Here is an 11,466-nt window from a genome sequence, read left to right as displayed (position 1 = left end):
ATTAAGTTTTGTCATCGAAGGTTATCTCGCTAATTTTTTTTTGGTTGGCGCCAAAATTTGAGGCTTTTGGTGAGAAATTTTTTTTGTCACCAATTATAAAATTATTAGCGAGGAATATATTTTCGTCACCAATAATTTTGTATACATATTTTTTGAGAAACTTGATTTTAAATATTTTAAGACCATTTGGTGAGAAATATATTTTTGTCACTAATTATTTTTAATATTTTGAGACTTTTTAGTGAAGAAATTATTTTCCACCAATTTTGGAGGAAATTTTTTGATATATTAGGCAGTAATGGAAAAAATAGATAACTAACTTTTTACCCCGTTTTATTTTTGTTTATCAATTTCTCTCTCTCTCTCTCTCAAAACAAAACATAAGTTAATTAACTCTCTAAACCTATGTGACGAAAAGTAATGAAGAAAATATTTTGTCACTAAATAAGATTAATCCGTGACGAATTATAAAATTTTGTCACATATAATAAAAAGTAAAAATAATAGGCGACAAAATTTATTTTCGTCAATAAATACTTATTTTTAGTTGAGGAAAAATTAAATTTCGTCACAAAAGATTTTTCCTCTAATTTTTTTTAGGTGATGCCAAAATTTTGAGACTTTTAGTGAGAAAAAAATTTATCACCAATAATTTTAAATATTTTTTAAAAAAATTAATTTTAAATATTTTAAAATTATTTAATGAGAAATATATTTTTATCGCCAATAATTTTAATATTTTAAAATTTTTAATGAGAAAATTATTTTATCACCGTCCAATCTTAAAAGGAAACTTTGAGATTTGGTGGGAATGAAAAAAAGATCCCTGCTAATTCTTCCCCACCCCTTTTTTTCCTTTTTTTTTTTGGTGCTCCAGTTTTCCTCTCATCCCTCTCTTGCAAAACACACAAAGGTATGGCCTCTCTCTCTCTCTCTCTCTCTCTCTCGCTTGTAGTTGTTTAATGGTGGGGTAAGGGTTTTCAGTAACGTGGTAGCGCTGTGATGGGGATGGAATGGTGTAATGGAGGTGCGGTGTGAGAGGAGGAGGGCTAGCGGTGGTATAGTAGGGAGGGAAAGGGCAGGCATTTCAGATTTGTAGGGGAGAAGAAGAGTAGTTTTGTAGTTGTGGATAAGAGGGAATGAGGCAATGGATCTATGGTAGTAGATGGTTGGAGGGGTTGTGGCAAGGGGCGGAAGGGGAAGTGTAACCAGATGGGATAGGAGTTCCTGAGGGGAATGAAGAAGTTGGGGAGCCAGAAGAGGGTTGGGAGAGGGAGTCGGTGTAGAAGCCCTTGTGTTTGATAAAATACCTGTGTGAAACATTGCCATATTGTTGAGTATTTTAGAGTTGAAGGGTCATTTTATGTGGTCTCTGAACTTTTATTTATTTTCTTTTCATTTAGCCTTACCATATAACATACATAGGCGGGGAGACTGTAGTTAGATTGTAGTTAGAGATGACATGAGGTTCCACCATTTCCATGATGGGATGTGCTATTGTGGTAATTTTTAATCATTTGAAATGGACTATCTAATTATCTGAAATGTTATGCTGACTTACATTTGTTAGATTCATGCTAAAATTAGTTGTAACAGCTGTTTATGGAGACGAGATAGGCCTTAAGTTCTAAGTGGGAAGATATAAAATGGCAAAAGACATCTCAACATTGGGCCCATAATTGCTTTCTTTTGGATATGATATTCTCCAATTGTGATCTCTAGGATTGAATGCATCAGTCTGAATATCGCTCAGGTAATCATGCTATGCAATTCTATTAATCCTAATTCATTTAGGATCATTTGTAAGATCTGTTACATAGTTCAACATTCACCCTGTGTAATTTGATTAATGAATTGAGTTATTGGTAAAAGAAAAAAAATTACCAAGAATGTCGTAGTGAAGCATAACCCAAAACTTTGCCAAACTATTGTAAGCATTTATGATGTGTGATTTTTATCTTATTAATTGACATCTTTCCTTGTATAAATGTAGTGGAGAAATGGGTAGATGGTAAAGCAGAGAATTACCAAGAATATGGCAATGAAACTGAACTTAGTGTTGGGCTTTTTACTCTAGCTGGTTTTTTTTTTTTTTTTTTTTCTTTCTTCTTTTTCCACCCAATTTAGTCTTCCTCTTCCAAGATCATGCTTGTGCTGTGGAAGAGTTAAACTTGGGACTTATAGTTTTCATTGGAGTTTTAGTATAAGGAGTATAGTTATGGTTGGAGATTTGGAGAACAGTTTGTTGTAAAATTGAATTGCATTGGGATTATTTCATTTTTTAAACTGTTATTGTCTTAGATTGAGCCACCCTTTTATGCAAATAAACCTGAAAAGAACACAGTATTTGTGTGCCGGCCTTTTACCCACAAGTAAAAATGTCGTTTCTTGATACTGTGTACTTCAACATTTCTGAGGAGACTTGCTATAATTTATAGTTGCACCTGTGCAGCCAGTGGGATTTTGGGTTATGGGACTAATGATGGACCTTTGAGTGTGGTGGAAGCATGGAATGCTGCTGAAAGAGAGAGCAATGGAAGATCCCCTTTCTGTCAATAGTCCAAGAAGGGTCCTTAGTCTCTCAAGGAAAAGCAGGGGAACTCTGTCCTTTCCAGAGCCTGATGACAACAAAGCTTCTGGGTTTGGTGTGTCCGGAGATCATGGTCCAAACCCTTCTGAAGTGTATGGCTTTGTTGGCGCCATCTCAACTGTTGTTGCTACTGGTATAATTTTTTCACGAATCATCATAGATTGCCTATGAATTGAGTTCCAGTACTTCTTTTGTGTAAATATTCACACACTCACACACACACTCACACACACACACACACACACACACACACACACACATATATAAATTATAGACTCTGCCTGCACCTATATGGATATGATTGTTTTGGGGGTGGTGAGGAATATTCTTGGTAAGCACATTTAGATTGAAATCTGACTGGCGAAAAAGCTTAGATATTTTATGATGTTTCTATAGAATTCATGCGTATGTCCAATTTTACCGTTGATATTTCATGGAGAAGTCCTGCATACCTGACATTTTAAGGATGCTTGAACACTTTTGAATGACATAGAATTTCTAAGAACAACATCTATGTAGATAATTTGATCAGCTAGAATTGTGTTATGCATTTGAAAAAAATGACAATGATTCCTTTTAAACTGACTTGTGTTTCTCAGGCTTGGAAACTGTTTGTAATTTTGATGATTACTATAAATTCTAAAGTATCTCCATTTTAATGTGTTTGATGCATTACCTTTTTTATTAAAAGAAAAAGAAAAAAGAAAAAATCTATTTATGAGTTGATCCACTTGTCTGAAGGTTCACATGGTGTGCAATTGGTTATGATCATTAGTAAAAATGAAGAAATCAAATACATAATGTTAATCTCTCTGATAAAGTTTTTTCCCCCGCTCAATGCATCCCTTTTGGGATCAAATGACATTATTTGGTGCTTTTTGAAAACATGTTATACTTCCCTTTTATTTATTTATTCATTTTTTTTGTGGGTAGTTATTTTCTTGATATGGGCATATCTTCCTGAGCCTTGGTTACACTTCATTGGGATCTATTATTATCCTAGCAGGTGAGTAAGATTAGCCCTTGAGCTTCTTCAATATCAAAATCTTCTGTGCTGCACATAGGTTTCAGATCAAGCCAAAATTTCTAAAAATTTGTGCTAGTGATTTCATGGTTGTAAAGTTTGGCCTTCAGTTGTGGCATGGACTCTGATTAGGTGCTTCGTGGTCTACTCCTTATTGGGCAACTTCAGTGAGGCAAACTGATAATAACAATAGCTGTTCCTAACTTCCAGTGAGATCAATCTAAGACTAGTGAACTTTTACTGCATTAAATTTTGAACCTGTGTTTTAAATACTCAAGTTACTCGATGATAAAAGTTGGTGATGCTTTATTCTGCAGATGAGTACAGTATAGAACCTTTGAGCTTTGATGAGCCTTCAATGGAAGGTGATGAGCAACCAATCGAGCCCATATTTGATATTGGCATCAACCTAATCAATGATCTCATGTTCAATGACCAGAAATGACGGTCCACCCTTGGATGATGCCCGTGCTGCCCCAGTACCTTGTATATTCCTGATATGAAATTATCATTATGCTATTGAAGAGTTAATTTTGATACATTGAGACCTGTTCTAAGAGAGTGAGAAAATACATAAAGTAATTCGTATGCAATTAGCTTGGGCTAATATTTTCGTGGTGCAATGTGAATGAAGTATGCAAGCTGTGAGAAATCTGAAAGTAGTGACATGGCAAGTAATGGTGGGATAGGTGAACAGTTACCGTGGGACCTTGGGCGATCAAAGCTAAGTTCTTTTGAAGGCTCTGATTGCAGTAGAATTTCGAGTCAAATGAGACCAATGTAAGCTATTGGCAGCAATGCCCCCTTCATTCAAACCTGCATTAGTTTTCACGATGTGAAGCTGCTTCTTTCTCTTCATTGTATTTTTTGTTTGTTACTCTTCTTGTTTGAGTTGTAATATAAATGGTATATTCACTTTTCGTTACCATCATCTTTGTAGACTATAGTGCTTGGAATTGGATATCCTTGGCATTTTCAATAGCTTGATTCATCATAGACATAATTGTTGAATTATTATTTTGGATATCTTAAATACCATTACTTCCAATCCTTAAATGAGCAATGTTAAATTGTTCACCTTTCACTTCAATTTATTTGTTGGCCTCATTCCTCTGATAGCCTATGATGTATAAGGCTGAATGTACATCTATATGGCTTCTCTCAAGCACTTTGTTATGCTTACAGTGATGGCTTTGCAGTTCTTTTCCATGTACTTAAATCCACGAGAAAAGAATGCTCAACTAGATTATTGTTCCACAGATGTGGTTTGTCATTTTAGTGCCATGACCTTGTTGCTTCTGTCTATATCATTGCTTTGATGCTGCATGTCGTTAGTACCTGTTTGTTTCATAGCTTGTGACGTTGGATAATTGCCTTCTTGTCATATAGCACTCAGTCGATATGTTTTGCACATTCTGTTCTTGTCAGAAATGAGCTCATTCAGATTTTTAATGAATAATCTAAATTTGAATGTACTTTTACCCCATTGGTGATTGCAGTTCTCCACTTAAAATGGAAACACTTCCGCAAAGAAATGATGTTCAAAATGTGAAATGAATTTTCATTTCTCTGAGATGTCCAACATCCTATTGATTGATGCCCTTTTTTTTTTTTGATAATCCAGGGTATTGCAGCCCAATTGGGCCTGAGTTACCTCATATCAATTGATATCCTTTAATACATGATGATGCATCCTAGTTTCCTTTGCTTCAAAGCAAATTATCTTGGTAGATAACTGCATATCCTGTTTTTGTTTTATCAGATTAAGGTAACATATTTGCTATGGCTCATGATACTTCTGCTGAATCAAATAAGCTAAAGGCAGGCCTCTTGAAAGATCAAGTACGGGTGGTTAAGAGAAAAGATTCCGATCGTTATGAGATTGTCGCTTTCCAAGATCATCTGTCATTTGAGAAGGGTTTCTTTGTTGTTATCCGTGCATGCCAATTGTTAACCCAAAAGAATGATGGACTTATATTAGTAGGGTTAGCTGGTCCTTTCGGAGCTGGGAAGACAGTATTTACTGAAAAGGTACTCAACTTTATGCCCAGCGTTGCTGTCATATCAATGGACAACCACAATGATTCTAGTCGAATTATTGATGGCAACTTTGATGGTAAACTCTTCTTTCTATGGTTCTGCTTTTGGATTCTTTTGGTAGGACTCCCTGATTGGATTCCTTATGGTGTTCACTGTTCAGTAATAATGAGTTTCTTAATTTAAGTTTTTCCTGGCCTGGAGAAATATGCTTTTGTTTTCCCTTGAAGGTTTGTATTTCTTTTTTATTCCCTCTCTCTTATGTGCCCATCTATCGATTGGTTTTTACTATGCTTTTAGATTGCCAATTGGAAGGTGTAATCTGAAATACCAGTATGTGTCCAAATTATTTAAATAGGATGGTTTTGTGAAATAATTATTTGATCTGAATGAAACTTAAATTCTGTAAGGAGCCCATAGGCTAGGGATAATACTTGACAATGTGGTTGAGTTTAATTGTGACGTTTATGCTAAAATAGACATGCATTTTAGAGTTAGAAAATTTTTTATATTAAGAAAATGCTAAATATTAACACTACTTTTGCTTTTCACTGCAAATCAAAGGTGGTCACTGGACAGTTACATGAAGCATCAAAACAACTGCCAACAAAACTACGATTTAATGGATGAATAGTCGTGATTTTTCTTTCCTTTTCTTTTGAGAAATATCACATGTTTAGCCAAGGCTTGCATAATTTCATGAATATCTTTGTTACATGTTCATTGGTAAATTCTAGATTGCACTGACCAGTGTTTTACTAAACTGACATGGCCCAATTTTTATTTTTCCCAGATTTTATGTACTGCAAAAAAATTCTCAAATTTGCTTTCATTGCTGAAGTAAAGTTGAAACATTGAACATGTGACTTTTGACTAGTGTAATATCTTTTTGGGACAGACCCACGGTTGACAGACTATGATACATTGCTCAAGAATATCCATGACCTAAAGGCAGGGAAGCAGGTTGAAATTCCAATATATGATTTCAAGTCTAGTTCCCGCACAGGATACAGGTTGAGTTCTTTATTTAATATTATGAACATCTCATATATATTTACACAAGATGCAATATTTATTTAAACAAACTGATCTTTAATATGATTATATTTAAATATGATTTTAGATGTAATTAATAATATATTAATGTCTTCCTTATTTATTTTCTTTGCAGATTGGTTTTTGATGACGTTTGGAAGCATATTTGCAAATCAAGATCAAGTGTTGAATTATTTATTTATTTCCTGAACTGATACTTAGTTGTAGTTGCAAATCAAGATTGAGTGTTGATATTTTTTGTGGACTCCACATTAGTTCATTTTGGGATTTGCTTTGATGATTTTTTTGTTATACATAATGGATTATTATTAAAGTTGTTTGATGGATACATTTTGATTTATAATATAATGGTTTAGTGAATTTTTGTGTGGAGTGGTGTATAATAGCTAGTGGATTTCTTAGTACAATTAAAAGGCTACTGGGATCTGAGCAGGGATATTTGTGAAATAATAACTTAAATTGAATATAAAATATGGAACAACTTTATTGACTAATTTTTTCGTCATTTGTACTTCTTATTATGACAAAGTGATTATTCGTCACTAATAAACTTTTTTTGTGACAAAATTTACTGCAGTTTATATATGAAAGTTTTTATTTATTTTGTTGTTTGGTGACTAAAAATTTTGTCACGTGTATATATATTTATGACGAAATATATTTCGTCACCCATGTATGACTTTTGAAGACAAAAAATTTCGTCACCTTTACATCTTATTGTGACAATTATTTCCTCATCAATGATCAACATGCGTGACAAATTTATTCGTCAACTAAAGTTATAAATATGGTACTGAACAATTAATTGGTGACGAAAATGAGAATTTTTTGCGACAAAATTTTGTTTTATTGGTGACAAAAAATTATGACTTTTGAAGACGAAAAATTTCGTCATCTTTACATCTTATTGTGACGAAATTATTTCCTCATCAATGATCAATATGCGTGACAAATTTATTCGTCAACTAAAGTCATAAATATGGTACTGAATAACTATTTGGTGACGAAAATGAGAATTTTTGGTGACAAAATGTTGTTTTATTGGTGACAAAAAATTTCGTCACTGAAGTAATTTCATTGGTGACGAAATTATTTTTCGTCACGTTGGTTTTTAGTGACAAACATTCAATGACGAAACCGGTGACGAAAATATTTCCTCACAAATATCTATAGTGACGAAATTAGCTCTTTAGAGACAAAAAAATTTCGTCATTCAAGACCCAACTTGTTGTAGTGTTTTCTCTCTTGCATGTGATATGCTGAGTAGTTTTCTCTTGCGTGTGATACGCTGAGAAATTTATCTTTTCTCTCTTGCATGTGATATGCTGAGCAGTTTTCTCTTGCGTGTGATACGCTGAGAAATTTATCTTTTCTCTCTTGCATGTGATATGCTGAGCAGTTTTCTCTTGCGTGTGATACGCTGAGAAATTTATCTTTTCTCTCTTGCATGTGATATGCTGAGCAGTTTTCTCTTGCGTGTGATACGCTGAGAAATTTATCTTTTCTCTCTTGCATGTGATATGCTGAGCAGTTTTCTCTTGCGTGTGATACGCTGAGAAATTTATCTTTTCTCTCTTGCATGTGATATGCTGAGCAGTTTTCCCTTGCGTGTGATACGCTGAGAAACTTATCTTTTCTCTCTTGCATGTGATGTGCTGAGCAGTTTTCTCTTGCGTGTGATACGCTGAGAAATTTATCTTTTCTCTCTTGCATGTGATATGCTGAGCAGTTTCTCTTGCGTGTGATACGCTGAGAAATTTATCTTTTCTCTCTTGCATGTGATATGCTGAGAAGTTTTCTCTTGCGTGTGATACGCTGAGAAACTTATCTTTTCTCTCTTGCATGTGATATGCTGAGAGGTTTTCTCTTGCGTGTGATACGCTGAGAAACTTATCTTTTCTCTCTTGCATGTGATGTGCTGAGCAGTTTTCTCTTGCGTGTGATACGCTGAGAAATCTCCCTTTTCTCTCTTGCATGTGATATGCTGAGCAGTTTTCTCTTGCGTGTGATACGCTGAGGAATTTGCCTTTCTTCTCTTACGTGTGATACGCTGAGAAGTTTACCTTCCCTCTTTTGCGTATAATACGCTGAAAGGTTTACCTTCTTCCTCTCCTATGTGTGATACGCAGAGAGATGTTGTGTGTTAGACTCTGGGTATTCTCGGTAGTCGATTTTAGCCTTCTCCACGTGAGACGCAGTGAGAATTGCATAATTTTCTTACATCCTTCTGCATGAAATGTAGTTAGATTTGTATTCGCTTGCTTAAAACTGCTGCATGGTATGCTTCATTACAGCTCTCTTTGCATAATCATAAGTTATGATCAGCTGCTTGCATATCATTTTCATTTTGCCCCTGCCTGTGGGCATGCCTGCGGGCACATCTCTGTTTATCTTGCCTGTTTGTCTAAGTCTTCGGCCTTGTCAAAAATGGGTCGTCTCTTGGCTTTGACATTCACTCCCGTCACTTGTGACTTCCGAGTTCTGTCAAAGAGGGGCAACTGTAGACACCCCATTTTTGACCGACCTTAAGACTCAGACGTCACCGATTGAGCGCTTGGTGATGTTGCATAATGTGCTTGTTCAGAAGCTTCAGAGTTGCGGCCGTGAGCCCTGCCTCCGGACTTCCGAACCCTCTTCTGTGCCTTGTCTCGGTTTGCGAACCAGACTCGGTTTTCTCGGTTTCTTTTCCTGAGGGGAGGGAGAGGTCTAGTAGACCATCTCTCAATGTCCGTAGGCTACATTTGGTGGCCGTAGGCCATTTTGCCCTTTTCGGAGCCCGGTTTCCGGTTTTCCGGGACCGTCAGGCCGTGTGCCTCGGTTCGGGACCGCCTAACCATCTCCGTTTGCTCTGATTTTTGGCATACTTCCTATTTGCTCCCTTTTGAGGGACACTGGGGTCCCGGAAACCCACTTCGTGGTCGAATGCCACTTTCGGTGCTTAACAGCCCATTTTCGGGACCTCGAACTGCGTGTTTTGGCCCCGGAACATTCGTTTTGCAATGGTTTTCGTTCATTTTTGGCAGGTACCTCTGTTTTATCACAGGGAAGGTCACTGAAGGGTGGGAGGCCAGCAATTGTTGCAGCAACCAGTTATCTCTCCTCCGGAGCCTCCCGGCGCCCGTTTTCCTAACTTCCGGGCTAATGTTGAACACCTTGGAGTTAGTGTTGCCAACTTTCGACCACATATCTGTGATCTACACACTTGGGAGGACCCTAAAAGTTCATGGCCGGCCACTATTTTTGATCAATCGGCCACTTCTCCTAACCGAGACCTTTTCTTGAGGGAGCTTGACCCTTTTGGACCTTTTTTTTAGCTTCTCCAAGAAGCTTGACCTCTTTTAGCTTCTCCAAGAAGCTTGACCCTTTTTTTTAGCTTCTCCAAGAAGCTTGACCTTTTTGTTTAGCTTCTCCAAGAAGCTTGAACCTTTTGACCCTTTTCGTTAGCTTCTCCAAGAAGCTTGAACCTCTTGACCCTTTTTGCTTAGCTTCTCCAAGAAGCTTGGCCCTTTTACTCCAAGCTTCTAAGAGAAGCTTGGCCCTTTTGGTCAAAGCTTCCAAGAGAAGCTTTGCCCCTTTGGTTTCTCTATATAAAGAGAACCTCTCCTCCCCTTTAGGAGGTTAGAAAATTGGTTCTTCAAGCCTCAAGAGACAAATCCTCCTCCATCTCTCTCATTTTCCTAAAAAGCTTCAAGTACTACACCACCATTTACACTACAACACCAAGCTCTATCACCACCACTCCATTCCAAGAGCAAGGAGAGGAATTCCAGAAGCTAAGAGGCAACAAAGTTGGCCCAAGAAGCAACAAAAGAATTGATCTTCAAGGGTAAGTCCACTTTCTCTCTTTTGAGCTCATTTTTTGCAACATTTCTTAGCCTTTCTTTCTTGTACATTTGAGCTCCGACCAAAACTGGAAAGATCATTATTTTGAGCTCATTTTCATGTCTCATTATGGGCTCAACCCTGTTTGAGCCCTCCATGTTGCACTTGCTTCAATGTCCTCCTTAAATACCGTTTTCTTGCATGCTTTGGAAGCCCATTATGCTTCCATTTTTGGACGATTTGCAGGCCTAGAGATAGTCTTATTTTGACCTTCTTAACATGTTTCATTAAGGGTCTTTGGCCATTTGTGGAATATTTTGCATACCTCATGTTATAGCCACTTTTGAGCCTAATTTTGCATTGCATTTCTAGCATGTTTGTATTCTGTTTTGGCTGTTTTACAGTTCTGGAAATATGCTTATTTTTTGTCCCTCTTCAATGTTGTAGAAGGGAATTTTTCAGTTTGAGCATTGCATATACCACTTGCCTCTTTGGCTACCTTTTGGTTCGTTTTCTTGCGTGTTTAGTTAGCCTACCATGCTTTTGTTTTCGGCCATTTTACAGGCCTAGAGATAGTCTTATTTTGATCTATACTTCATGTTTCATTAACACTTTTTTTCTGTTTGGTGATTATTTTGTATACTTCATGTTATAGCACCTTTTGAGCTTTGTTTTGCATCACATTTTTAGCATATTTGTATACTGATTTTGAGGCTGCCATATACTGTAAATGTTCATATTTTTGGTCCCTCTTCAGTGTTGTAGAAGGAAATTTTTCAGTTTGGGTTTTGCTTATACCACTTGCTTCATTACCCCTCTTTTGCCCCCTTTTCTTGCATACTATTTTTCCCTTACCTATGCTTGCTGTTTGGCCATGTTTATAACTGTGAAAGTGCATCTTTTGGGACTGTCTAGCTTTTGTCTTTGCATTGCATGT

The 11,466-nt window shown here is 36.5% G+C and overlaps 1 protein-coding gene across 3 annotated transcripts; it reads left to right on the top strand.

The window, feature by feature from the left end:
* The first annotated feature begins 818 nt into the window (after nt 1-818).
* On the top strand, nt 819-6,984 carry LOC145824715 (inorganic pyrophosphatase TTM2-like). 3 transcript variants are annotated; one of them, XM_082925223.1, is made up of 6 exons: nt 819-913; nt 2,453-2,723; nt 3,932-4,394; nt 5,377-5,730; nt 6,550-6,664; nt 6,823-6,984. In XM_082925223.1, exons 4-6 carry the CDS (start codon nt 5,397-5,399, stop codon nt 6,899-6,901), a joined length of 528 nt encoding a protein of 175 aa, XP_082781349.1. In that variant the 5' UTR covers nt 819-913; nt 2,453-2,723; nt 3,932-4,394; nt 5,377-5,396; the 3' UTR covers nt 6,902-6,984. The 3 variants fall into 3 exon arrangements, 2 of the variants coding, with proteins under 2 accessions (XP_082781349.1, XP_082781350.1); XM_082925224.1 differs by lacking the exon at nt 819-913 and adding an exon at nt 947-1,753; XR_014366712.1 differs by lacking the exons at nt 819-913; nt 3,932-4,394; nt 5,377-5,730; nt 6,550-6,664; nt 6,823-6,984 and adding an exon at nt 3,524-3,925 and having other exon boundaries at nt 929-2,723.
* Nucleotides 6,985-11,466: the final 4,482 nt, after the last annotated feature.

The sequence above is a fragment of the Camellia sinensis genome, chromosome 4, assembly GCF_055761805.1.
Source record: "Camellia sinensis isolate YWXY chromosome 4, ASM5576180v1, whole genome shotgun sequence".
NCBI classification, from domain to species: Eukaryota; Viridiplantae; Streptophyta; class Magnoliopsida; order Ericales; family Theaceae; genus Camellia; species Camellia sinensis.
Note: the sequence above shows the minus strand (reverse complement) of the source record. Positions and strands in the feature narration are given on the sequence as shown.